This window comes from Anser brachyrhynchus (genome assembly GCF_964034855.1).
Source record: "Anser brachyrhynchus genome assembly, chromosome: 1".
In the NCBI taxonomy this organism is placed as follows: Eukaryota; Metazoa; Chordata; class Aves; order Anseriformes; family Anatidae; genus Anser; species Anser brachyrhynchus.
In genome coordinates, this window is record NC_137694.1 from 135,129,465 (window position 1) to 135,153,526 (window position 24,062).

General features: G+C 35.2%; 1 protein-coding gene across 8 annotated transcripts in view; it reads left to right on the forward strand.

Annotated features, from left to right (window-relative positions):
- Positions 1–24,062, forward strand: part of ANOS1 (anosmin 1) — a 144,375-nt gene that overhangs the window by 97,458 nt on the left and 22,855 nt on the right. For 7 of the 8 annotated variants that reach the window (XM_080577130.1, XM_080577132.1, XM_080577131.1 and 4 more), the window contains 3 exons: positions 6,856–7,058; positions 9,728–9,875; positions 13,585–13,734. In XM_080577130.1, coding sequence (XP_080433256.1) covers positions 6,856–7,058; positions 9,728–9,875; positions 13,585–13,734 — 501 coding nt within the window. Of the gene's footprint in view, positions 1–6,855; positions 7,059–9,727; positions 9,876–13,584; positions 13,735–15,813; positions 16,098–24,062 lie in introns of those variants that run through there. The other variant, XM_080577137.1, reaches the window with a different exon arrangement.

A 24,062-nucleotide genomic window follows, 5' to 3' on the forward strand; every position in this document is an offset into this window, starting at 1 on the left:
TCCATTAACTTTTCTATCACTAAAAAGATCCTTATTATCCAAATTACTTTAATTGCCCTGTCATGAAAAAGACAAAAACAGGAAGACGACAGAGCATTTCATCAAGCATTCCAGCTATAACGGCTCTACACCATTCTTCATCTACTTGTGTTTTGATTTTTTTTTAACTGCTGTAGCTGTAGATATTCTTACACAGTAAAAAGTTGAGGTGAAGGTTTGTTAGCTGTTTTACACTGCCTCGTGTTCATTTCTTGCATTAATATATAAATAATAAATAATCAGTGACACAGCTGATATATATAATTTATGAAATATTCAGAGCATAAGCAGAGAGTATTTTTATGCCATTTATTTCTTATTATTAAAGGAAACAAAGCATTTATACATGCCTGTCTGGCATGGACCTTCACACGGAACAAAGTGATGCTTCATTTTTCTAAAATTTGATACCAAAGTTACAAGAAACACAGATTAAATTATGCCTCTTTGGAGCAAAGTGGCTAGAAGATGGTGTGAGTGCTGCACCTTGGAGAGTGGGTCCTTTCCTAAAAGTAGAACTCTGTACATGGATTTTCTGATTGATACTGTCAACTAAAATTGATCAAAACTTTCTGATATTTTGACTGTGATTTCTACTTCACTTTTTTTTTTTTTTTTTAAATTGTGTTTGCGTTGCTTTTCATCTTCCACTGAGTGACAAAAATTTGCAATAACAGCAAAAAGCTAACAGAATGACTGGCGGAATATTTTGATTCCCAAAGGTACAAATATCCTTATCTTCATACTTTGACTGGTTCTCTCCGAGCAGTTTCATTTGCTACAGGGGGAGGAGAGTACTGACCTACAATCCATAAATAAGTCTTTTCGGAAAAAAACTGTCTATGCTTTTCTTCCATTAAGTGGGCAGTGGATAGCCTAACCCAAATTGCCAGAAGTTAGTTGGCTCTAGTAATACAACTGACAATTGTATTTGGAATTTTAGGCTACTTTTTTTAGCTTTTTGTTTCATGGTGAGAATGAACTCTCAGTAACAGGGACTGCAGTTAACTAGAGGGATCGGCATTAAACATTTCCATATAATATATTATCTTTCTGGTCTGTAGTTAGGTACTGTGCCATTTTCACAGGCAAAAAGGGACTGTATGATCAACACGAGCCCAAACCATATGATCCTTCTACCTCTACTAAAGGTTTTTATCTTCAACATAAAGGCAGCTGCTAGTATACACAGGATAAATTGTCTAGCAAAAGGAAGCAGACAACATTGTTTTCACAGCACATAAGTACTATGCTGGATGAGATTTCATGCATGCATTACTGAGTGTTAGTAAAACCAGAACAGACACCCACTCCTGGCAATAAAATTCTTTCTGTTGCTCCTTTGGGACCAATGATTTTTTTATACTGTTGCACAGCTGCTTTATGTGTGCCATTTCCATTGGGCAAAGCCAGTCTTCCTGCTTATGCCTTGGAACTGTTTAAAAGTTGGAAACTTGTCTGTAGAGCAGCTTCAGCAGATTTCTAGAGTTGGTAGGCGTAATGTTTAAAAGTTAGCAATGTGTGATCCATTTTAAGTCAGGAAAAAAAGAGAAATCTATGTAAGAAAGGGTTTAAAATGGAGTCAAACTTGCTGTCACTTTTACAATTCAGATTGGGAATTCCAGGTTCCAATGTCATTATTTCCTCTCTGGAATATATTTTAAACCATTTATTTATTTATTTTCATTACAGTTGCTCCATTTAAAGCCAAAGTGGATGCATGTGCAGCAACGTATGATGTGATTCTTGTAAGCATAGCTTACCCATGCTGTTATGTTAAGGTTGCAAAGCACTTCCAGATCCTATTGATTGAAAGAATTTTTTAAAAGATAAACTGTCTATCACTAAGTTTAATAAATGAATATAGAAAGATGTGCATTTTGAAATGGTGATGATGTGATTTTTTTATTATTTTTTATTTTATTAGATGTGAGGAATCCTCCCTTTTGGGGCCTGAAACACAGTTTTCCTTGTGATGGCTGAGTAGCCAGCAAGACAAGAATTTAAGTCCTTTGGGTATACTCAAGCCAGATACAATGCAGACAAATGCAGTACTTACTCCATTTGCTGGAACAGCAGTCTCAGCCTTGACCTAATGAAGCTATCGTTTCTAGCAGTGAGAAGTGATTTACTTGTCAAGCTGCTGAGACCAGAATTTTTCAGATTTGAGGACAACTGTCTGTGCCAAATTCTAGTATATATAATGGCTTTTATTTTATTTGAGCTACAGCATAAACAACAAAGGAAAAGCTGCAACTATCATCACTCTTTCTGCAAACCAAAGAATTTGATTTAACACTCAGATAAATTCATGTATATAAAATTTCAGAACTTTAAATTTGAAAAACTGGCAGTAGTTTCCATTCCAGTAGTTTAATATTCATGTATCTGAATTATACATGTGGGCAGTCAGTCAAAGGGATCGCAGATATATGAACGCTAATAGCAGAGTGGTTGTTAAGCTTTATAGTCAGCAGAATTCCAGTTTAGCTTCATAGTCAGGTTAACAAACATTTTATGTATATAAGCTTTATAGTTCAGTACCAGTTATTAGACTTTGAAATATGTCAACACACAAGTTGTGTATGGCTTTTTAGTGTTTGCATAGACATACAGAAGCATAACAGAACACCTTGTAGAAGCATGACTTCTCCATTCAATAATGCAATTGTGAAGGCTTAAAAAAACAGAAAAAATACAATTATCTGGTAACTGGTAGGCAAGCATTATGAAGGAGTGTGTTATTAAGGCTACTTACCTTTTTGTTTTGTTTTATTTTGTTTTTTTTTGCATTTTGCTGAGGACTTTGGGGGAGGTTTGGGGTGTTTTTGATTTTTTATTTGTTCCTTTTTGAGTCTGGGGCTTTTTTTTTTTTTCTTCTTCCATTAATAACAGAGATCACAATATCTAGCCTAGTTGCTATTCCTTCTTGCTGGTGAAACTCAGTCCTTTCTAATGAAAGAAAAGATGAATATTCCTGTTTTTTGGCTTAAAAAATTACAGTTCTGTCAGTTATAATAGCGATGAGTGGTACAGAGAGACATAGAAATATATGAATAAATTATATAGTGGTATGGAAATACTTAATATGGAAAGGATCTTCAGCTGGTAGTGGCTTCAGCCACTCACTAAGTGGCTTCATATTTCAGGTAGCCAAAATCCAAGAAATATTTTAATATTGGGTCCCCACAATCAGATAGTTGTTTGTTAGTCTTTGTGTTTTTCTTTTCCTTCTTTTTTTCAGATGATTTAATGCCAAACTATAATGCCTGCCAGTGTTCAAGAGGCATTTGGATAATGCCCTTGTTAATATACTTTAACTTGTTTAGTGCTGAAGTGCTTTTGTAGGTTCCTTCCAACAGAATTATTCTGTTCCATTCCATTCCATTCCATTCCATTCCATTCCATTCCATTCCATTCCATTCCATTCCATTCCATTCCATTCCATTCCATTCCATTCGTGTTTTTGTTGTTGTTGTTGTTGTTGTTTTTGTTGTTTTTGTCTTTGGTCGATTTAATTGCTTCTAGATTATTATTTTCTACAGCTTAGTCTATGAGTTTTATAAAAGCCCTTCTTGAAAACGTGACAATTTGAAATATGTCGCCTTTTCATGTCTGTCAGCTGCAGAACTCCTTCCTTTCTGTCTTCCACATCTACAACCATTCCTCTTCTTCCTCTTCAAATGCCCTTTTCAATGGCATTTGCTAGGCTCACAAAAGACAGCTTGAAAAAAGTGGGCACTCAGGAAAAATATTTCTACTATTTTCATATTATTTCACATGTATATTCAACTTAAGAAGAGGATGTTTTTTCTTTCCTTAACCAATAGTTACCTGATGATTTTTAATACAATGTATTCGATGTATTAATGTACAACTCTCCCTCAGCAAAACAGTACTCTTTTTTTTTTTTTTTTAATATAAATCTGCATTCTGTCTGCAGACTGGACTGTTTCTAGTGAACAGAGCATGCAGAAATGCTACTGACAATGTGATGTTTTCAATAAACTGGAATTATAGTAAGTACAGGGTGAAATCCTGGTACTGTAGAATTCAAAAGAAATTATCTATTGCTTTCAATATGTACACAGTTCTTTTCCTTACTATTTTTGTTTCTGCTTATGTTACTGAGAAAAACAGGGATGTTTGAAGTTACCTAAAAGAAAAATCCTGTGATGCTGAGACACTTAAAAGCTCAGTTCTGATCAGTCACCAACTTTATATAAGGATAATTACACATTATCTTGCATTCTTGTGGGGACAGAAACACTTGACAAGGAATTTTGGAAGAAAACAAACAAAAAAAATCAGTCATTTTCTTTAGATCTAAGAAAAGTTGATGAATAGAACTTGAAAATATTCTGAATCATGTAATACACTTTGTCCAGAAGAGCTATTTCATTTAGCTTTTAGAATTTTTAGGGCTCTTAGAATCTTTTGCAGTTGCAAAATGAAGACAAAGATGTTGTACAGTTAGAATTGTTTAGGCTTATATCTGACCATTCATGAAGACATAATCTCTGAAACACTTTAATTGTACCCCATATGTTATATATACATAATACATGATGCATAGTACTTCTGGGAGGTAACCTGAATAATTCACCTGCAGCAATATGATCATGTTGCATTTCAGGTTATAAATGTTTTATTGTCGTAATACATTGTCATATAACATTAAAAAAAAAAAAAAAGAAAAAGAACCCTAACATTTTAATTCAGTGAAGATGAATGCTTAATTTTTGATTTTGGTTTTCTGATTCATGATTCTGTTTATTGCGTCTAAATTTAATTTTGCATCTACTTATTTTAGTAAGTGATAGAAGTAAATGAGAAATTATGTTAGACAACAATACAAGCCATTTACCTAAAACAAATTGTAGAAGTTAATCTCTTACATTTATCCCCTGCAAAATACACAGCTTTGTATATGTTTAAGACAGAGATGTGTACTTCACAGGTAAGGCAATAAATGTATGAAAAGTGTTTCTGCAGAGACAGAAAAAATAAAAGAATCTGGCTTGCAGTTTCATAAAAAAATAGAGAAAGAGAAGAAATAAGGAATTCTCATTATTAGGAAAATAAAGTTGAATTTCCAGAATTTTTAAACTCAGGTATGCTTTGAAATGTTTATGTCCAAAAGATAGGTTGAATTACATGTGTGAGGCAACAGGGGCATCCATTACTATTTAACTAAAATGGCATATATGAGGAAACAGGAGCATCCATTGTTGTTTAGCCAAGACTCCTGTTAAATAACAGGAATAAGCCATTATTTCACATCTGTTGATCTTTAAAAAGGAAATGCTGTCTTTATTAATTCTGAATGTGTCAGTTTGTATGACCTAAATGATGGAATTTTTCAATGAGACCATTTGTCATAGGGATTATCAGATGAATTTAGTATGTCTGGAAAGCTCATTTAACAGCTCATTAACCATTATAAAAAAGATTCAGGTGAACTGTGCCATAAATGAATGCCTGGTGTCTCTTCTGCACACCTTCAGTTTTATATCTGGCAGTAAGTGGTGGCTCATTTGGCTGAAAATTTATGTGAAAATGGTTTTCTCAATCACATTGTTTTTTCTTGGCTTCAGCTTCATCCTATGCCTTAATTGTTACAAATTTCCTTTTTTTTTTTCTTTTTTTTTTTTTCCTGCCTGATATACCTTTAATTTCTCTTTTTTTCTTTTTCTTTTTTTTTTTTTGAATCGCAGTGTTTAATTTATTTATTCATCTATCTATTTATTTATTTTTTGCATTTTCATTCTATTTTGCCACTAATGTTTGTCTACCACAGGCATTTAGAAAAATAAAGTTTTCAAAGTCTTATATTTTTTCACTAAATTGCTGGTGAAATAAGTATATTGCCATATTCACTCTTGATAGCATTCTTTTATAATGATTCTAAGATTACTTAGATTGAGAATCATGATTAAAAAGTAAGAGCCAGATAATAGCAACTTTGACTTTCAGAAGCTCAGCTGCAAAGTTTCCATTTATTCACTTCACTCAGAGACAGCATATCATATGTTAGAACCCCAAGGAGGATCTAAAATTCAGTATTGTAAGAGGTTCAGTTGTAGAACCTTTGACTGTCAGGTGTCCTTCTTGACTCTAGGGTTGACACACAGAGAACTGAAGGAATAATATCTCAGGTAATATTGACAAGAAATTCGTTCAGAATAGGGAAATAAATAACAGGGATAGCCAATAGCTTTTTGTCATTATAAAAATATAACTACGGACTTCTATGGCAGCATAATATCTCATTACATCTTAATTACATTTATTCTAAGGACGTATTTATGTCCCATGATATCAATACAAGAATTTTTAAGAAAGACTCAACTTGTAGAAATATTCTCATTTGAGAATTCTTTGAGAACACCAAAAAAAAAAAAATCAGCATTTCCACCATGTAATTCCAGGACGACTACACAAGGCTACTCATAGACTAGGAGCTTTTTATAGTCATTGTGTGTTTAAAGTAGTGAATACCAGAAGTAACCCTTATAGTTTAGAACATTATGATAAAGCTTTGTAATATTTGTGAGCATAGCAACAATATAACAACAATCCTAGAAGTGTAGTCCCAAAGCTGGTAAGCAAGCACATAATTGTAGTTTTAATAAGGTTTGGATTTCTAGAATTTACAAAAAGCCAGCTCACTTATGGGAATTTTTTGACTGAATTTTCATAAGAGTAACAAGAATGTTTAATACAGCTTGTGTATAGCTAGTAGATACATAAAATGAATATGATCTTTACCTTACTGAAGATGATTTTTTGATATATATTTTTTTTTAATTGCAGATCCATCTGCTCCACCAGCTCCATCTAATATCAGAATTGCCAATATCAGTGCAAACAATGATGGAAGTGTAAATGTAATGATTACTTGGGATCTTCCAGAAGAGCCTGATATCCCAGTGCACCACTACAAAGTCTTCTGGAGCTGGACATATAGCAAATATGTGATCCCAGCTAAAAAAAAGAGAAGGAAGATTACTGATGGGGTAAGAAAGAAGATAGCAAATGAGACAGAAATATGTGTGTGTGTTAATTCTGGAATGTTCAAACCTATTTCTGGCATAAAATAAATAGATTATAAGTATCAAAAATATGATAAATTGCAATTATTTCAACAAATGAGAAAGTAATTACCTTAATTTTTAAGATCACCAACCCCATAGACAATTTTGATTTCTCAATCTCTATGCTTCACTGAACTCAAGGAGAGAAGTAGACTTCTGCCTTAAAATGCAGACAAGTATTACAAGATTTTGCAGGAGAGATAAACAGAAAGTAAAGTGCTGTTTGTCCTCTATAGTGAGGCTTATTTTATTGTGCTTCTGAAAGATACATGTTGTTTTATTTCAAAGGTGTAGCATCATCTGTTGCATTATTCTTTCAGTATGCAAATAAAACTTGGGACACTATCATATAGAGTAACTATTAAATAATTATTATAGGTCCAAGGAAAACAAAACAAAACAAAACAACATTTAAGTATTCTGCTGTACCAGAGATCTGACATAGCAGTAAATTCCTGTGAGTTTTTTGATTCATATAAAATATTGCTTTACTGGAAAACTATCTGCTGTCATATTCTTAAGCATGTTGCATAGTATCTTAAAGTAGTTAATAGGAATAGAAATGTATCACAAATAACAGACTGGACTTAATTCTCTGAACTAAGTTTTATTAATGCATTGTGAGAATTTGTTTCCATGTCTGTGTTAACCCTGTGTTTTGACTCTGGTTGGCCATTTATACTGTTATGAATGACAGCTGTAGGGTTATAGTTCCCTCTCTGTCCCTCAGGCACCAAATCCTGAGAAAAATGAGAGCAACTAAAGCATTATTCTGAGTTCATTTACAGCAGACTGGACATAGCCAGATCCACTGACGTGTGAGCATGGTGGACCCACCTCTTTTCATGGGAACGGACAGGGATCAGGGTCTGGAGACTGCAGCCATCATCACCAGCTCTACACTGGGAAGGAGGGAAAAGGAAATTTAACCACAATTGGAAATGATATGGAGTCTTTTCAGGGACTGAGATAACTTAACTTTTGGTTTCTACTCAAGTTAAATACTTTTTTTTTTTTTTTTTTTTTAAAAAGAGCTCTGTTGTACTTTTAAAGAATCACTTTAGCAAGGTAGGAGTAGATTTGGATTCTGCTAGGTAGAAAAATTTATGTTTCTCAGGAAAACTGCCATTGGCTAGAGACCTTCAAATTGGGTATATGTTAAAACATCCAATATACAGTATTAAATAATTGTGACAAGGTTCTGGCCTTGAATATAAGGAAATCCAGAAGATCCAAGACATATCTAAGAGAAAAGACAGGCTCTTAGAATACCTTTCATACAACTCCTGGCCCAGTGTACTTCTTCTTCTGCAGCATCGCATGAAACTGTACAGTAATGAGGTTCAGACTACCCCCACAGGATACTCCTGAGGCTATTGCTTGTCAATGGTCCTTTGAATATTACAGAAACTCTTCAGTCTAAAAATTGAAACTGTAGAAAATGTGAAACAAGGTGGAAAAATCTCATTTTTTAAAGAACATTGAAAATTTTTTTTCTCAATTTTTATCTTTAGGTATGGTCTAGTTCAAATGTAGTCCAGTCCAAACCATTTTATAAAGGTTTCTAGATGATTCTAGGTAGATATTCAAATATTTTTGCTGCAGTATTTAGAAATCAATGCCGTTAATCAAGAGTTATAGTCAATAACTCAACACAAAACAAGTAAACATAATTGAAACAGGATGCTTTTGACAATCCCTGAACTGTGGCAGTGCATAGGTGTCCTCTTCACTCTGGATTGACTGTGAAACTTTACAGGCACAAAGAATTCTAATGAAAACATGGAGTAATATATTCTGTCTGTGACACAAGATAGAAGAGTATTTTTATAAATACTAAAAATGTATTTAAGAATGCAAGAATACTGTGAACCCTTGTCTCTTCTTTGCAATATTATGGGACTTAATTTATGGGTTATTAACCAGAGAATGATAAACCTACTCATGTAGGATTGATTATTCCTACTCATGTACACTTTCATGACAATGGAAACTTCATTTTTTCTTTTCCATTTTTTATTCTGTAGAGGAAAATAATCCTTGTTAATAAGGAGGTTTTTTGGATGCCTGTTTGTTTATTTTTTATTTTTGTAGAAAACGTTTTATAGAAAATATTGACAAATGTACTGAATCTTGCATTCTAGCTGTCTTAACACTAGCTGTCTCTAGACTAAGTTGTCAATGATTTGCTACTGTAGAAATTGTGGAGAAAAGAGTTTAAATTTGTTTGGCTAAAATAATTTAGGCACAAGAAAAAAAAAGTTATACATATATATATATGTTTATATATATGTATAAACACCTTTAATTTTGACCTAAACAGTACGTGTCCGCGTTTGCCAAGGAATTGACAAAATTTTGTAAACACCAGGAAAGTTAGTCCTTTATTAGTTCTTTAAAAATGACACACAAAAATAGAGTTCAGTAAAATGTTGTTTTAAAGAAAGAAAATTTTGTTCTGCTGAAATTTATATATGAGTTTTCTAATTTCAAAAGAGTAGTGAGCCCAAGATAACAGGCCTGCTTTTAATAAGAGCTTGTGTTTCAGTAATACTATAACTGCTCTGTATATTTATTCTCCTCTGTTATAGCCCCAGAATTATGTGGTCCTGGAGGGACTCCAACCCAACAGCAACTACAATGTAGAACTACAGGCAGTAACACGCTGGGGTCAGATACGCCTTAAAAGTGCTAAGGTTTCTCTCCATTTTAGCACAACGCAGGACACCAGGAATAATAGTGAGTATTCAGACACCTGAATACTTTCTCTCTTCTTTTTCTGGATTTTAATTGTTTTGTGTAATGGTTTCTCAAATGAAAGGAAATAATTTACTTAAAGCTGGCTGTTTGATAGCAAAGTAATCTTGTCTTGGTCGAGTAACCTTTTAATGTTAAATTTCTTATATAAAAACTTATCATAGTTTTCACCTAATACTTTGTCTTAGCTCCTGCTCACCTGAAGTAAACAAGCACAATGAAAATGGAAGCATGTGCATCACTGTGATGTTAATATTTTTAAAATATATTATAGTTATAAATGCTAACTATATTCCTTAGTCGCTGGAGTAAATCCATTTCTGTGTCTTTGTCTTAACTAGACAGTTGTAGTTTGCAATACTTTTCAAAATCCTGACTCTTTTGACTAGACCATGAATTCAGATTCTTGGACCACTCAAATACATATCTGCTATGAATTGATATAAAACACTGACTCTTCTATTATGGAATCTAAATCGTTCATGCCTGATAAGAAATGAATTCTCAAGAAATTATTACACGGATAGGACCAACATTCAAATTAAAATCTTGAGATCTTTAGAGATCAGGTTATTTATTTTTAAGATCTTTAAAACCTCACATGCTAAGGCAGCACTGTGCTGGGCTGGGCTTTGTCCTAGTAACTGAGAGAGAATCCTGGATGCCATTATTATGCATACCTAGCCAAAGAGACATTGAGCAAGCTGTTGAAACTCTTTCTCTCATTTTACTATAAAAATATTATTTAAAATCATATCTGAATCTAACAGTAAACTGAATCTTAGTTAAATGCTTTCATAATTACAATACAATACTGAGTTACTGTCCCAACTGCCAATGTATATACAATATAAAATACAGCAAAATTCTCATTAAAAGGTGCTAGAGATATCATTTTATATATCCTTTCCTGATTGTTTCACTTTCTATCCATTTACATTTTTATTTTAAAGTACAATCAAAGTTTAAACTTTATTTGGCACCATTTTCATAACGTTGCTGTTACCCTAAATACTCTCACCCTAACTAATCAATCGCTATTTTTGCTGGACCCTTCTGCAAACATATTCTGTTTGGATATGTATGAAATATTTTAAAGTAGTTGTTAACTATAACAGAACTTCATATCTACAGTAGTTTCATATTTTAATGTACCAAGAAGATAAACCAGACTTAAAGATCTTTTTTCCCCCTATTAAGCTCATTTTCGCTACCTATTTGGGCCAAAACAGTGCCTGTGAGAATTAAACCTAACACATGAAAGTACTTCAATAATCAGTCATAGAATCATATAATCACAGGATGGTTTGGACTGGAAGGGACCTTAAAGATCATCTATTTCCAACCCTCCTGCCACGGGCAGAGACACCTTCCACTAAATCAGGTTGCCCAAAGCCCCATCCAGCCTGGCCTTAAGCACTTCCAGGAATGAGGCACCCACAGCTTCTCTGGGCAACCTGGGTCTCACCACTCTGAGTAAAGAATTTCTTCCTTATATCTAATCTAAATCTACCCTCTTCCACCTTAACGCCATTACGCCTTGTCCTATCACTACCCTCCCTAATAAATAGTCCCTCCCCAGCTTTCTTGCAGGCCCCCTTTAGGTATTGGAAGGTCGCTATAAGGTCTCCCTGGAGCCTTTGATTCTCCAGGCTGAAGTTTAAAGCTTATAAGTTTATAGACAAATATATGTCTATAAGTTGATAGACAAATCTGAACATCCTTCCTATTAAAGCCGAGATTTCAAGATTCTTTGGGTCAAAACCAGTGATATCACACTTTTTAGTGTGATTGAGCACTCTGCTGAGAAATGTGTGTGGACGTTTTTGGACCTTTTCTAAGAATGGCTAAATTATGGTTTATATGGAAAAACAAACAAAATCTACCTCTGGAGGCGATGCAAATATATCTGAATTCATCTTCTGAGTCTCACTGAAGTTAGTTAGAGCTGCTTCTGCTTGAGGTATTTTCAACAATACTCAGAAGCAGATGGAGAAATCTGAAAAATAAATTGCCTGAAATATTATCTAGGACAGGACATTCACGCTTCCTCATTATTTGGGGACTTCTGTGGCCTTTGGGAAGTAGCTCCAGAAGCACCGTTCCAATTTTGCTGAAGTTCCACTGTCAGCTACTCAACTCTCTGAGGAATTACAGTCTTTTTTTAGGTGTCTGTTCATGTCATCAGAAAAGAATCAGTCCATAACCCACTGAAGTAATTTAATCCTACAGACCTCTGTGAGCTTTGACCCTGGCCCTCTGGCATTATCTTTCCCCACACTCAGACATATATGTTGTCTCACATATACTCATATGCTTCACTTCTGGGAAATGCAGCAAAATTTTCTCTGTTGATCAGTATATACAGTGCGTGTGTATATATATATATATTTATACACATATATATGGCAGTGGAGTAGAGAGAGAACAGCAAAGTATAAATTTAGTAAAATTAAAATACTTTAAATTTATATATACCTAATAGATTCAAGTTTGTATTTTACTCTATCACTTTGTGATTTTCTTTCAGATAACATAAATGCTATGGTTACCTTGAGAAAGAATTTGCATACGTTTGGTAGGTTTGCATTGATTTAAAAGAAGCAAAAAAAATGGAAAAATATATCAGATTTAAAAAAGGATTGAAAAAATATATTTTTTCCAGAAAGCAATTAGGGTTTTAGCTGAAGCTATATATTGGGCAAAATATTCAAGCTTACATATTATTCACGATTATTCTTGAAACTTGAGTCTTTCTCTTTTTCTCTCAAGTATGTAGTTAATAATTCATAACTTACTAATCATCGGAATCTCTGCTTTTTATTGAAGTGTAGTATAGAATTAAATACAGTTTTTTTGTTAATCTGATGCAAATACTGTCCTCAATCAGAATTGATATATCTGAAAGTGCATAATTAAATGTAGTTTGAATCAGCACTACCGACTCTTAAATTGAAAATATCTAGGAATACTCAATTATTCTAAATACTGACAATCCTGCTATATGTTCACAAACTGTTACTAGATGTAGTACTTGATGAAGGACATCGTGTTACCATTGCTTGTTGGAAGCTAGGCACATACACTGAGGGAATTGCTCAAAGTTCATTCTGCTCTTACAATGTTTTCCTAAGCATTCACTGTTCACTGTTGGAGACAGGAAAGTGGGCAAGAAAGATCTTTAATCTGATCATAGTGTTCTCATATAGTGTACCAAAGGACTGTATTTACTTTGATGTAATAACCACATGTAGCCTCTGTGGGTTACACTCAATCCCATCCTCAGGTTTTGTGTATATTCAAATACTGTGCAAATATAAAGACCATGAATGATTATACAGAAGTACAGCTAGATACCATGCTTGTTTAAAAAGTCACAGTGTTAACATTTTTTGTTTCTGGGGTTATAAATTCACTCCCTTTACTTATGATTCCTTTAAAAATTTAGAGAGCATTTTCATATTAAAATATATTTACCTTTTTCTCTCTCTAAAATATCTTTACTGAATTTCAAACAAATTATATATTTTTCAACCGTTATGAACTTTGCTCTTTAAAGTTATAATAATTTTGTTTAGGTAAGATATTGAAATAAGATTTTTTTTTTCTCTGAATTTGAACATTGTTAACATGATCATTAGACATCACTGTATTAAAATAAATAATTTCTTAATTGTTTTATGTACTGCAGATGAGCAGACATCTGCTGGGAAACCCCAGAAAGGACTGGTAGATCCTTACCCAACATTTCAAAGAAAGAAAACCACTCGTTTTCTTAAAATTGGAACTCCTTTCTATCAGGACAATCAACTTCAGGTTAAAGTCTACTGGAAGAGAACAGGTTTGTCCAATTTTTGTTTCACTGGTTTTCTAAGGAAGAACTCTCATAAAGTGTCTCAGAGTTGTAGAACATTGGTATAATATACTGAGCCTTATACAATCATTCAAAGTCAAATCCAACACCCGTCCTCCGTAGGTTATGCAGCATCACCCTGATCGGAGAAAGGCCATTTAGTGATTCCATATAACAGTAAGAATATGTCACATTGGATGGTGTGGATTATGAGAGGTATCCTTTGCTTCTGAAAAACTGCCTACCTGTTTAAATGTCTACCTCTCTTACCTTCTGTATCACATTCTGTCAAATTATATGTTTATTCCTCCATTAAATCTGCAAGCTTTGGCTCAGCCCGACTACATTTTAAGTGTTTGTCCCTTTCTTGGCTATCTTTTTTTTCTTTTTTTTTTTTAGCTTTCCCCATTAAAGTTTCATTTTGGTGTAACTTTATGGAAAGGCAAGATAATTTAAAGCTTAAATAAAAACTGAGGCATTTTTAATAATTAATGGTAAGTTTACATAATAATATTATTTTGGTTATCAAAAGTGAGTTTGTATATTCTGAGCTTTGGACTGGTCACCTTAAAATTTAACCTTCTGTAAGTGAGTTGTCAACTAGTTGTTGAGCTGCTTTTGTAGTCAGAAAAACATGGCTTCTGAGGTAACTCATCCCACACAACTGTTAAATCATGCTCTAGAATTGCCTGTGTTCCTTTCTCAGTACAGAGGGTGCCTTAGATGACCAGCTCAGACCAGACAACTTGTTTGCAGAAGGCCTGGAGATGCCTCATTTCTCTCTGGGAACCGAGGTTCAATTCTGAGCCATATGAACTTAAAAAAAAAAAAAAAAAAAAAAAAAAAAAAGAGGCAAGATTCAAAGATGGGAGATGGGGATAGTATGTCTCCCACAGTCCCACAGATGTTAGGCAGGGTCAACTCACAGTTGAAAGATATTCATCTCTGTGAAGTAACTCATCCAGTTGTGGCTCTTCTCCCTCTAGCCTGTTTCCAGGAGGAAGGTGATGCATCATGTGATCAAAGTGCCACCACCCCTAGTGAAATTCACCTTACATGTGTAGTAGTTTTCATGACCAGTTAAGAAATATTTTATCGTTTTAAAATAACTGGTTTTGTAAGTGGCAGAATCTCCACTACTGGTGATCTTCAAAGACAGATACAGCACACACCTTTTAGAAATGACATGGATTTGCTTGCTGTCACCTTTACTTGCATTCAAGGGATGAGCTAGTTGAGTTCATGAGCTGCTGACTGTATAGATTTTTGTATGAATCTGTGTACATTCAATTATATCAGGGGGACACCGAGACATCCATTTTTGTCATGTGGTGGAAGTAAGCTCTGTCACATGCTTTTGAGTATTTAGGTTTATGCCTCAGCCATACAGTGGAAGATATCTTCATTTTTCTTACGTAATGAGCTGTGATAGCAAAGGTGTGTGAGAGGGACAGAATATGGAAGTTTGTCACAGTTTTTTTTTTTTTTTTTTTAACAAAAATATATTTGTTATGAGTGACAGCATATGCAGTAACTCATCAGGAGCCTTTGTCTCATGTGGAACTGAAATATAGCCAGTTACCTCCTCCTGAGAAGCTAGCAGCTTCTATGAGCTCTTATAGGAGTTTGGAGATTAGGTAGTGCATGGATGAGGTACTTACTGCAAATTTACTAATGACAATGTGCTGCAGGAGCAAGATTTTTTTCACTGTGCTTGTGAACACAGCAGGTGGAACATTTTGGCTGTGTCTTTTCATTATGAAAGACAGCAGTTACTGGAGCCAACTGAGTTTGGAACTGTACCTACATTTTTTTCTCCTTTATGAACTGTACTGTTTCAAGTCATCTTTAGGGATTTGTAGGAGGTATAAGAATGCAGCAACTATAATAGGGAATACAGATAATCTACCTCAGCCTACTCTACAGCCTGATGTCTAGGTTATTTTCATTGAAGATAGGCAATCAAAGTTCATATCCTTCCTGACAAGGAACTGACCTCTGTCTTCTACATGACTGATGAAAGCAGGAGTCCCTACTGATTGCTTTACTGTTCTTGTTATTTTGTAGTTTGCTACAAAAGAGACCGGGCACTAGAACAGGATCCCCAGGATAGTGGCCATGGCACAAAGCCTGACAGAGTTCAAGAAGCATTTGGACAATGCTCTCAGAAACATGCTTTAATTTTTAGGTGGTCTTGTGTGGAGCCAGGAGTTGGACTCGATCGTTTTGGGTCCCTTCCAACTCAGGATGTTCTATTCAGTTTTGCTATTAAAAGCAATGTTCTTTTTTTTTTTTTTCAAAAATGCGGCCATTGTATAGTCCTACATTGGGATATATGACTTTTAAATACACAGCAATTAAGAAAATATCATGAAACCATATGAAATATGTAGATTGATAATGCTGAGAGTTCTCATGACATAAGAAATAATTCAAGAAATACAAGACTGAAGCTTGAATATTTTGGACATTCGTAAGTTCAATAAGATTTCAACTGTTTGTAGCAATCTGCTTTGTCTAATTTGTTTTTCAAGATTTTTAGTACTTTATGCAATAGACTTCGTGGTACTAACCAGAGATGGTTGCAGCGGTGATGGTATAAATATGTTGTTTAGATTTTGGAGTTTTTTAGATGAAGATATTTAAACCAGTTTGATAGATTGATATAAAGTGTCTTTTAACTGTAACAAAAACTTAACAATTACTAAAACAGAAGGGTTTCACTTTGTAAGAACAACGTTAACTCATTTTCTTTAGTAATAACTGCTCATTATTGTTAGACCTAAGAATATGTATTTTTTGGAATTCTGTCCAAAACCAAGATGGCTCTACAGAAGAGTTTTGTACTGCTTGCCAACATCAGAGTGCATCGCAAATTACAGAAAAAATCAGAAGGAAAGACCTATGTGGGTACCTTGCTGTCTCATACCACTTAGAAAATACAAACATATTACTAAGGTTGTTTTGGATTATTTCTTTATTTTCATAGTTCCATTTGCTAGCTTCAAAATTGTTTTGAATTTGAAACATTTTGCTCTGTCTAAAAAAGGACAGAATATAATCATGGAATAATTTGGGTTGGAAGGGACCTCTGAAGGTCATCTGGTCCAACCATCTGCTCAAAGTAGAACTAACTTTGAAGTTAAATCAAGTTGTTCGGCCCTATTTGTGAGGCCCTATAACAGATGTTTTTATTGTTTCCTGAATGACAGGGAATTTGTCCTTTATGAATACCAGGCTGCAGAAGCCACCTAACAGTTTATTGCAATGCTCCTTCGGATCTCCAGAAGGCATGGCGGTGTCTCTTGACATTCAAAGGTAGTTCTGCCATTACTACAAAGAAGATGTATTCCTCAGTGTCATTTGAAGATGTGCCTGTAGGAATCCAGTGAGAGAACACAATGATGACATTAAGGCTGAAGCTCTTGTTTTTATATCCCTCTGAATAGAATTAATCTGACTTCTATCCTGAAATAGAGGGGATGTTGCAAACTATTACCAAAGTAGCTTTATTATGCAGTAAAGTGATTGCTTGTCAGTACTCAGAACTGAATACAGCGTTTGAATTAAAGTCTGAGTGGAAGATCCTATTTCCATATTTATATATCATAATGTGCCACAGTTTGGTAGCTGGAAAGACTTATCTAGGCCAGTTCTTCAAGTGTCATTTCTTAAGTCCCATTAGCTTCAGTAAGCATGAGGCATGAATGGAATGTAGGTTCTATACTTTACATTAAAAACAAGCAAGCAAACAAGCAAACAAACAAAAAACACAACTCTCGGAAATAATCTTTCAGTTTGAATGCTTCAGTATGATAGCAATAATATCTTTTCATCAGGAGGTATGCTAGCAAGAATAACTGCACACTTCAAGCAGTACAAGGTGCTTAGCAAATGCACATAATTTTGCTAGAGAGTCATCACAAAAGTGTATTGTAATTATATGAATACAATGGCTTCTTTCTGAAAGAAGAAAATGTCTTTCACTTGCTGCCTCTGATTTAGGCCTGGGATTAGAGAAACACGGTACATTCCTTAAACAGCATGAATTCTGCTTTTGTAAATGAAAAGAGGAACTTGCTTGTGGCCAGATTTTTTGGCCATCTTGACTGTGTGAAATTAGAAATTACGTGCTATTTGTCTCAAGTAGTAGAACCAACTTAAACAGCTCACGTTTAACTCCTTGGTGCTGGATTCACAGAGTATCATCTGTTACCAAGAACCAATGCACTCTGAAACACCTACTTAAAAGAATTAGCTACTTAATAATTAAGATCCTCAGTACCTTCTGCATTAATAAAGACTGAAAGTGCAAAAATAAAGAGAATCTTATATTTCTCCTGTTCCACAGTGGTTTGGCAACTTAGAGAGCTGAGGTTTTGGACCTCAGCTGAGAAGTCTTCAAGTTGCTTCAAAGTTGCATATCATTATGGTATGAGAATAAGATATGTCTCATAAACTGGAGGAGGAAAAAAAAAAACTATTCTTTATGAGCTCACTTTTGCAATTCTCATCACTTCCTGCAATAACTCCCATACATGAAAATAGAATGTAATTTAGTATGATTCTTTTCCAAAACAACATATCACAATAATATTTTCTAACCCAGCACACTGTCTTTACTACCGTTTTCTCAATGCTTGTTATTTGATTATAAGGTAACTATCTTTGCTCAAGTAAAGCTTTAGGTTCCTTCACTTGTCTTTTAATGAAGTCTACGTGCATTTATGTCCCCCTGTTTAAATAAAACATTTAAAGTACTTCTAGATATTTAAAATCAATATATATGCCCCTTGTTTTGCTTAAAAAGACAAATATTTAAAATGCATTAAGACTTGGCTTCAGGCTTCTTTCTTTGTGCTTCTGGTAAATGCTAAAGCAGAAAAAAAAAAACACTTAAAACAGGGAGAGGCAAAGAATCCTCCATTGTCTGATAAATCAACTAAACAAGAATAATAAATTAAATTACAGGGAAGAATAAAATGCAAGGCAAGGCAAAGCAAATAGAAAGCTGCCACAAATGCTTTTAAAACCAGATCTTAGGAAAACAAAATTAACTTTCACTTAGTTCAGGGAGATAAATGAAGTGACTGTATGTGCTGACTCTCTGTTTGCAATAACGTATTTCATATGGCAGGTTTTAAAATAATTGAAAGCTTTCCCCACGTTATCCTGTGGTCCTTTCTCACGCAACTAATACCATTGAAATTAATGAAACCGTTCAATGACATTTGGAGTTTCTAGTTGTTTTTTTTAAATAATTCAACAGTAGTTTCTTAACACTAAGGAATTACTTAGTTTGGTACTAACCGTTGCATTGCAAGATCAGTGTTTGAACAGCTGGCCATCTCCTAATCATAGATACATAAGCAGTAAAATATTTGTACTTGAAGGTATCACTGTAGTCCAGATGGTTCTTTCAAAAAGAAGATCTTAACATTAATTATAGTGATGTATACAGCAATGTATTTATCTCGTGTTTCCATGCAAATACATAGGCTCAGCAGAGGTTGATTGTGGGAGTATGCATAATGTTCATTGGCATTTAGGGAATTAATTGGTAAAGTTGGCCCCAGTCTCAGCAATCTTTGACTAGATCAACTGTTCAGAAATTCACCAGGAGACATTGCATAATTTTACTTTTCCACATGTGCTACAGCTGACTCAGATGCCTGTATCCTATGGGCTTCCCTAGCATTCTTCCTGGTGAGGCTGGACCAAGGGGCTGAGGCCAACTGTATGAAGTTCAACAAGGCCGAGTGCCGGGTCCTGCACCTGGGGCACAACAACCCCAAGCAGCACTACAGGCTGGGAGAGGAGTGGTTAGAAAGCTGCCTGGCAGAGAAGGACCTGGGAGTATCGGTTGATAGTCGGCTGAATATGAGCCAGCAGTGTGCGCAGGTGGCCACGAAGGCCAACAGCATCCTGGCTTGCATAAGAAACAGTGTGGCCAGCAGGGCTAGGGAGGTGATTGTCCCCCTGTACTCGGCTCTGGTGAGGCTGCACCTCGAGTACTGTGTTCAGTTTTGGGCCCCTCGCTACAAGAAGGACATGGAGGTGCTCGAGAGAGTCCAGAGAAGGTCAACAAAGCTGGTGAGGGGTCTGGAGAACGTGTGTTACGAGGAGCGGCTGAGGGAGCTGGGATTGTTCAGCCTGGAGAAGAGGAGGCTCAGCAGCGACCTTATCGCACTCTACAGGTACCTTAAAGGAGGCTGTAGCGAGGTGGGGGTTGGTCTGTTCTCCTACGTGCCTGGTGACAGGATGAGGGGGAAGGGGCTAAAGTTGCACCAGGGGAGGTTTAGGTTGGATATTAGGAAGAACTTCTTTACTGAAAGGGTTGTTAGGCGTTGGAATAGGCTGCCCAGGGAAGTGGTTGAGTCACCATCCCTGGAGGTCTTTAAGAGACGTTTAGATGTAGAGCTTAGTGATACGGTTTAGTGGAGGACTTGTTAGTTTCAGGTCAGAGGTTGGACTGGGTGATCTTGGAGATCTCTTCCAACGTAGATGATTCTGTGATTCTGTAATGCGATCAGCTATAACTGTAGTGGGGAGTTGTTCCAGAGTTAAAAGAATAGCCTGTCAGAAGTATTCTTCTGTGATTCCTACTCCTCCTTAACTTTGTTTCACATAGGCCTAATCTAATTCCAGGAATAAAATTTTTGTTATCTCACTGCTGATTTTTAAAATCTCTGTCTTTTTGCTTCCTAGAAGAGAGTGAAAATGGGACCATCTGACCATCTCCACATTATACTTTATGAACTGACTACAGGGCTCGAACTATGTGGTTTGCATTTGGGTTATGTCTAAATGTGAAGAGCTAACAGTACTTAAAATGTTGCTGGTAGGAGTCAAAAAAAATCAACAAATAATACAATTAGTGGAGCAGATGAATGTGCAACTTCTCAAATAGTATGCAACTTTATGTTCACATTTACAATAGCAGCAACCTCAGGGGCATCTCCGCTGCAAATGAGATAATGTTGGGGAGGTTTTTGAATATCACAGTTTACTGCCTTTCTTCATGTTTCCACAGACACAACAGAAAACCACTAATGACTGCCTTTTACTTGCTTCCAAACCTCCATACCTTTCAGGGTAGGTGGTTAAAGCTCTCGATATGAGAGATTTAGAGGCAAGTCTCTCCAATGATTAGTCCCAGGAATGTAATTGGAAATTTTTCAAAGCCTGCCAGGAAATCAAATAAGAGAAGCCAAATCAGAATTACCTACTGTGGTACCAGAGCAAAAGCAGAACAGAAGGCTGATTTTGCTTAGCAGATCACCACTGATGTCTGCTGAAGGCAGACTGTGGCTCTACTGGACTACTTACATCAAAAATATTCACTGAACTATTTCTAACACTTTGTCTGGTTAATTCACACATTGTGTCATTTTAAAATTTACATAGTGTGTGCTATTCAAAAGTCCTCACTCCAGAACTCTTATAAGTAATTGTGAAAATGTATTCATTTTGGCTTAGGTGTTCGAAAGAAGTTCTCTTTTTATTCTTAACCTTAATAACTGAAAAATATATTTTCAAAAGCAGTATCCCCAAACTGTATTACTAGGTCATTTCCAGTAAAAGCTTTGCCTTACATCTTTACACAATCATACGTGAAGCAATCCTACCACTCCTCCTGTGAATTAAAAGATCCTGAGGTACTGCAGGTTATCAAGATACCTTTCATCAGCTGTGGTGTAATAACCATCTGTAAGTGCTCTCAGCATACCTGAGTTCCTGGTATGGTGTGCCATGATGCACACGATGAATGGCCAGTTTAAGAACTTGTTGGAGCATTTTGCATGCATTGTATATGCATGCAAACCCACCTATCAATTTTTTCTGTCCATGAGGTATGAGAGAGAAGGGAGTAGCAGGTGCATCTCTGCATCTCCTCCCATTGAGGAGTTAAGGTTAAGTTGGCTGTATACCTGGACTCTGGAAATGGGAAGAACTCCCAGATTCCCTACCCTCATTATAGCTTCCCCACTTACATTAAGGTCAAGATTTGACAAAGTTACACAGAAGGCTAACATTACTGACAGAATGCTCATAATGAGCCTTGGACTTGCTTATATTTTTTTCATTAAATTCTATTTTTGTATGCTTAGATATATGTGAAGGTCTGTATGATGCTTCTATTCAGGATACAAGCAGCTATTACGAGACTTGGAGTTTACACAAGGCAAATTTCCCTGTAATAGAAAACCAGAAAGAAATATTGTTGAATTCACTTTATGCAGGATGTTGTGTGTGGGAAAGGGAGTGGCAGTAGAGGTAATCTGGTTTAGAGATGATTCCAGACTTAAATCCTTTAATGCAAACATCGTTAAACCTTGAACCTTTAAATTGTAAAACCTAGATATGGAAACAAACACTGTGTCTCAGACCCACCCTTAAATTATATAGTAATTTTTAATATAATTTTTGGAAAGGATTATTGTTGTGTTATGCAAAGAGTGTATTCTATAGAAAGATTGTTTGTTTTAAATGGAATAATGTGAGAAAAGAAATCTTTGCAATTTAAACAATGCTGCTCATGTTCCATGTAAAAGCAGGAAACAGTATCATTTGCCTTGTTAAGAATTGTTTATTGAATGTAGTTTAAATGTCAGCTGAGGGGGTTGGTGTTTATTTTAATCATACTGCTTGAATAGGTGATCATTAAAAAGTTATTGTTCTCAGGTGTCATGAATACCATGCATTTCATAGCCAAACATTTGACATCTTTGATTTTTTTTTTCTACCACTGGGTGAATCAATACACAAGCAGCTAAAGTGCCAGAGTAGTTTTCATTTCAGTCTTTTAAGAAAACTTAGCTAAAATTCCAGAGATAGAGCACATCAACATCATGGTTTTTTACAGGGGAAAACGCATTAGCTCGGTTTCTTCCAACCTAGATGATTCTGTGATACATTGTGTTGACCTATCTATCCTGACAGCTCACTTAAGTACCATAGGTAAAATAAGATACTTATTATTCCATCATTATTTCTTGTCCTGTCATTAGCCTCAAATTTCAAATGTTGATGAGAAACTCCGTGACTCATAGAGGAATAGAATAGCTTGTAAACCAATACTGAAGAAATAACTGTTATGATCAAGTATTGCTGAGATTATACTTTGCTTCTCTGCTGTACACTGAAGCATTCCCTCTCAAACCATTTTTCAGTCATACTGTTATTACAGCATGACACTGTCATGAGTAGTAAGTACCAAGTGGATCACTTTATACTAATCATATCTTCAAAACTGAAGCCACTAATAGTAAATAACAGTGCTTCATTTATTCACTTGATTTTTTTCCTAATTTATGCCTTTCCTCCATATTTTTTCAGGACCTTTCTAGCAATTGGTTTTTATCAGAAAAACTGTTTATGAAAGCTGGTGCATTTTATAATTTTGTGTTTCCATGGAGAAGAATGGTGGCCTGATAAACAGACAAATGAAGGTCTGAGAGAGCAGAAGACAATTCGTAATATTCTATCTCAAATATTGGCATAATAGTTCTTGGTGTGGAAATATGGGAAAATTATGCTGCCATTCATGCTTGTGCGAGAATAGTGACTTAGAAGCAGTGTTGTATTATATCCACACCTGCAAAGGTGTATCAAGGGTTGCATACTGAGAAACTATAGGGCAGGAACAATTTATTCCTATTTCTTCAAGAAGTCATTGACCTGTACACAGCTTCAGGCATTTTGGAGATGATAAAATATTTTTCTTTATGTAAGACATAAATTTTACCATTTACTATTTTGCTGTTTACCATTTACCATAGCACGGCTACACCATTTAATACAAAATAAATATTTTTGTCCTGGATGGTATATTATTTGACAAAGTATTTATGCAAAGCTCCTGCTATAACTTTGCCCTAGAAACAATCAAGCTGGTCGATATTGAGATGTGCTTCGTGTGCCCTGAGCTGACTCTGCCCTGGGCTGTAAAATTAAATATAAAATCTTTACCTGGTCTGGTTAAACTTTGCTATAGTCAATTTTTAGAGCAGTAATGCTGCAAGGCACACAATCCAGAAAGGAAACTACTTAATGTTGCTATATTTCCATCTCTTTATTAATTGAAAACAATTAAAGACATGTTCAAGACCATCTTTTGACGATAGTTTTTATGGTCATTAATGTCTTGTTCCTGTTGGGTACTAAACTTTCTGGCCTTATCCATTAGCTACTCTTAACTACTGAAGTCAACACAACTGTTACTATGCTTAAGTGCTTTGTTGAATCAGGGCCAGAGCGCTCAGAAACTGGTAAGATCAACGCCCCAGTAAGAGAAAAGAAACAAAAAACGTGGC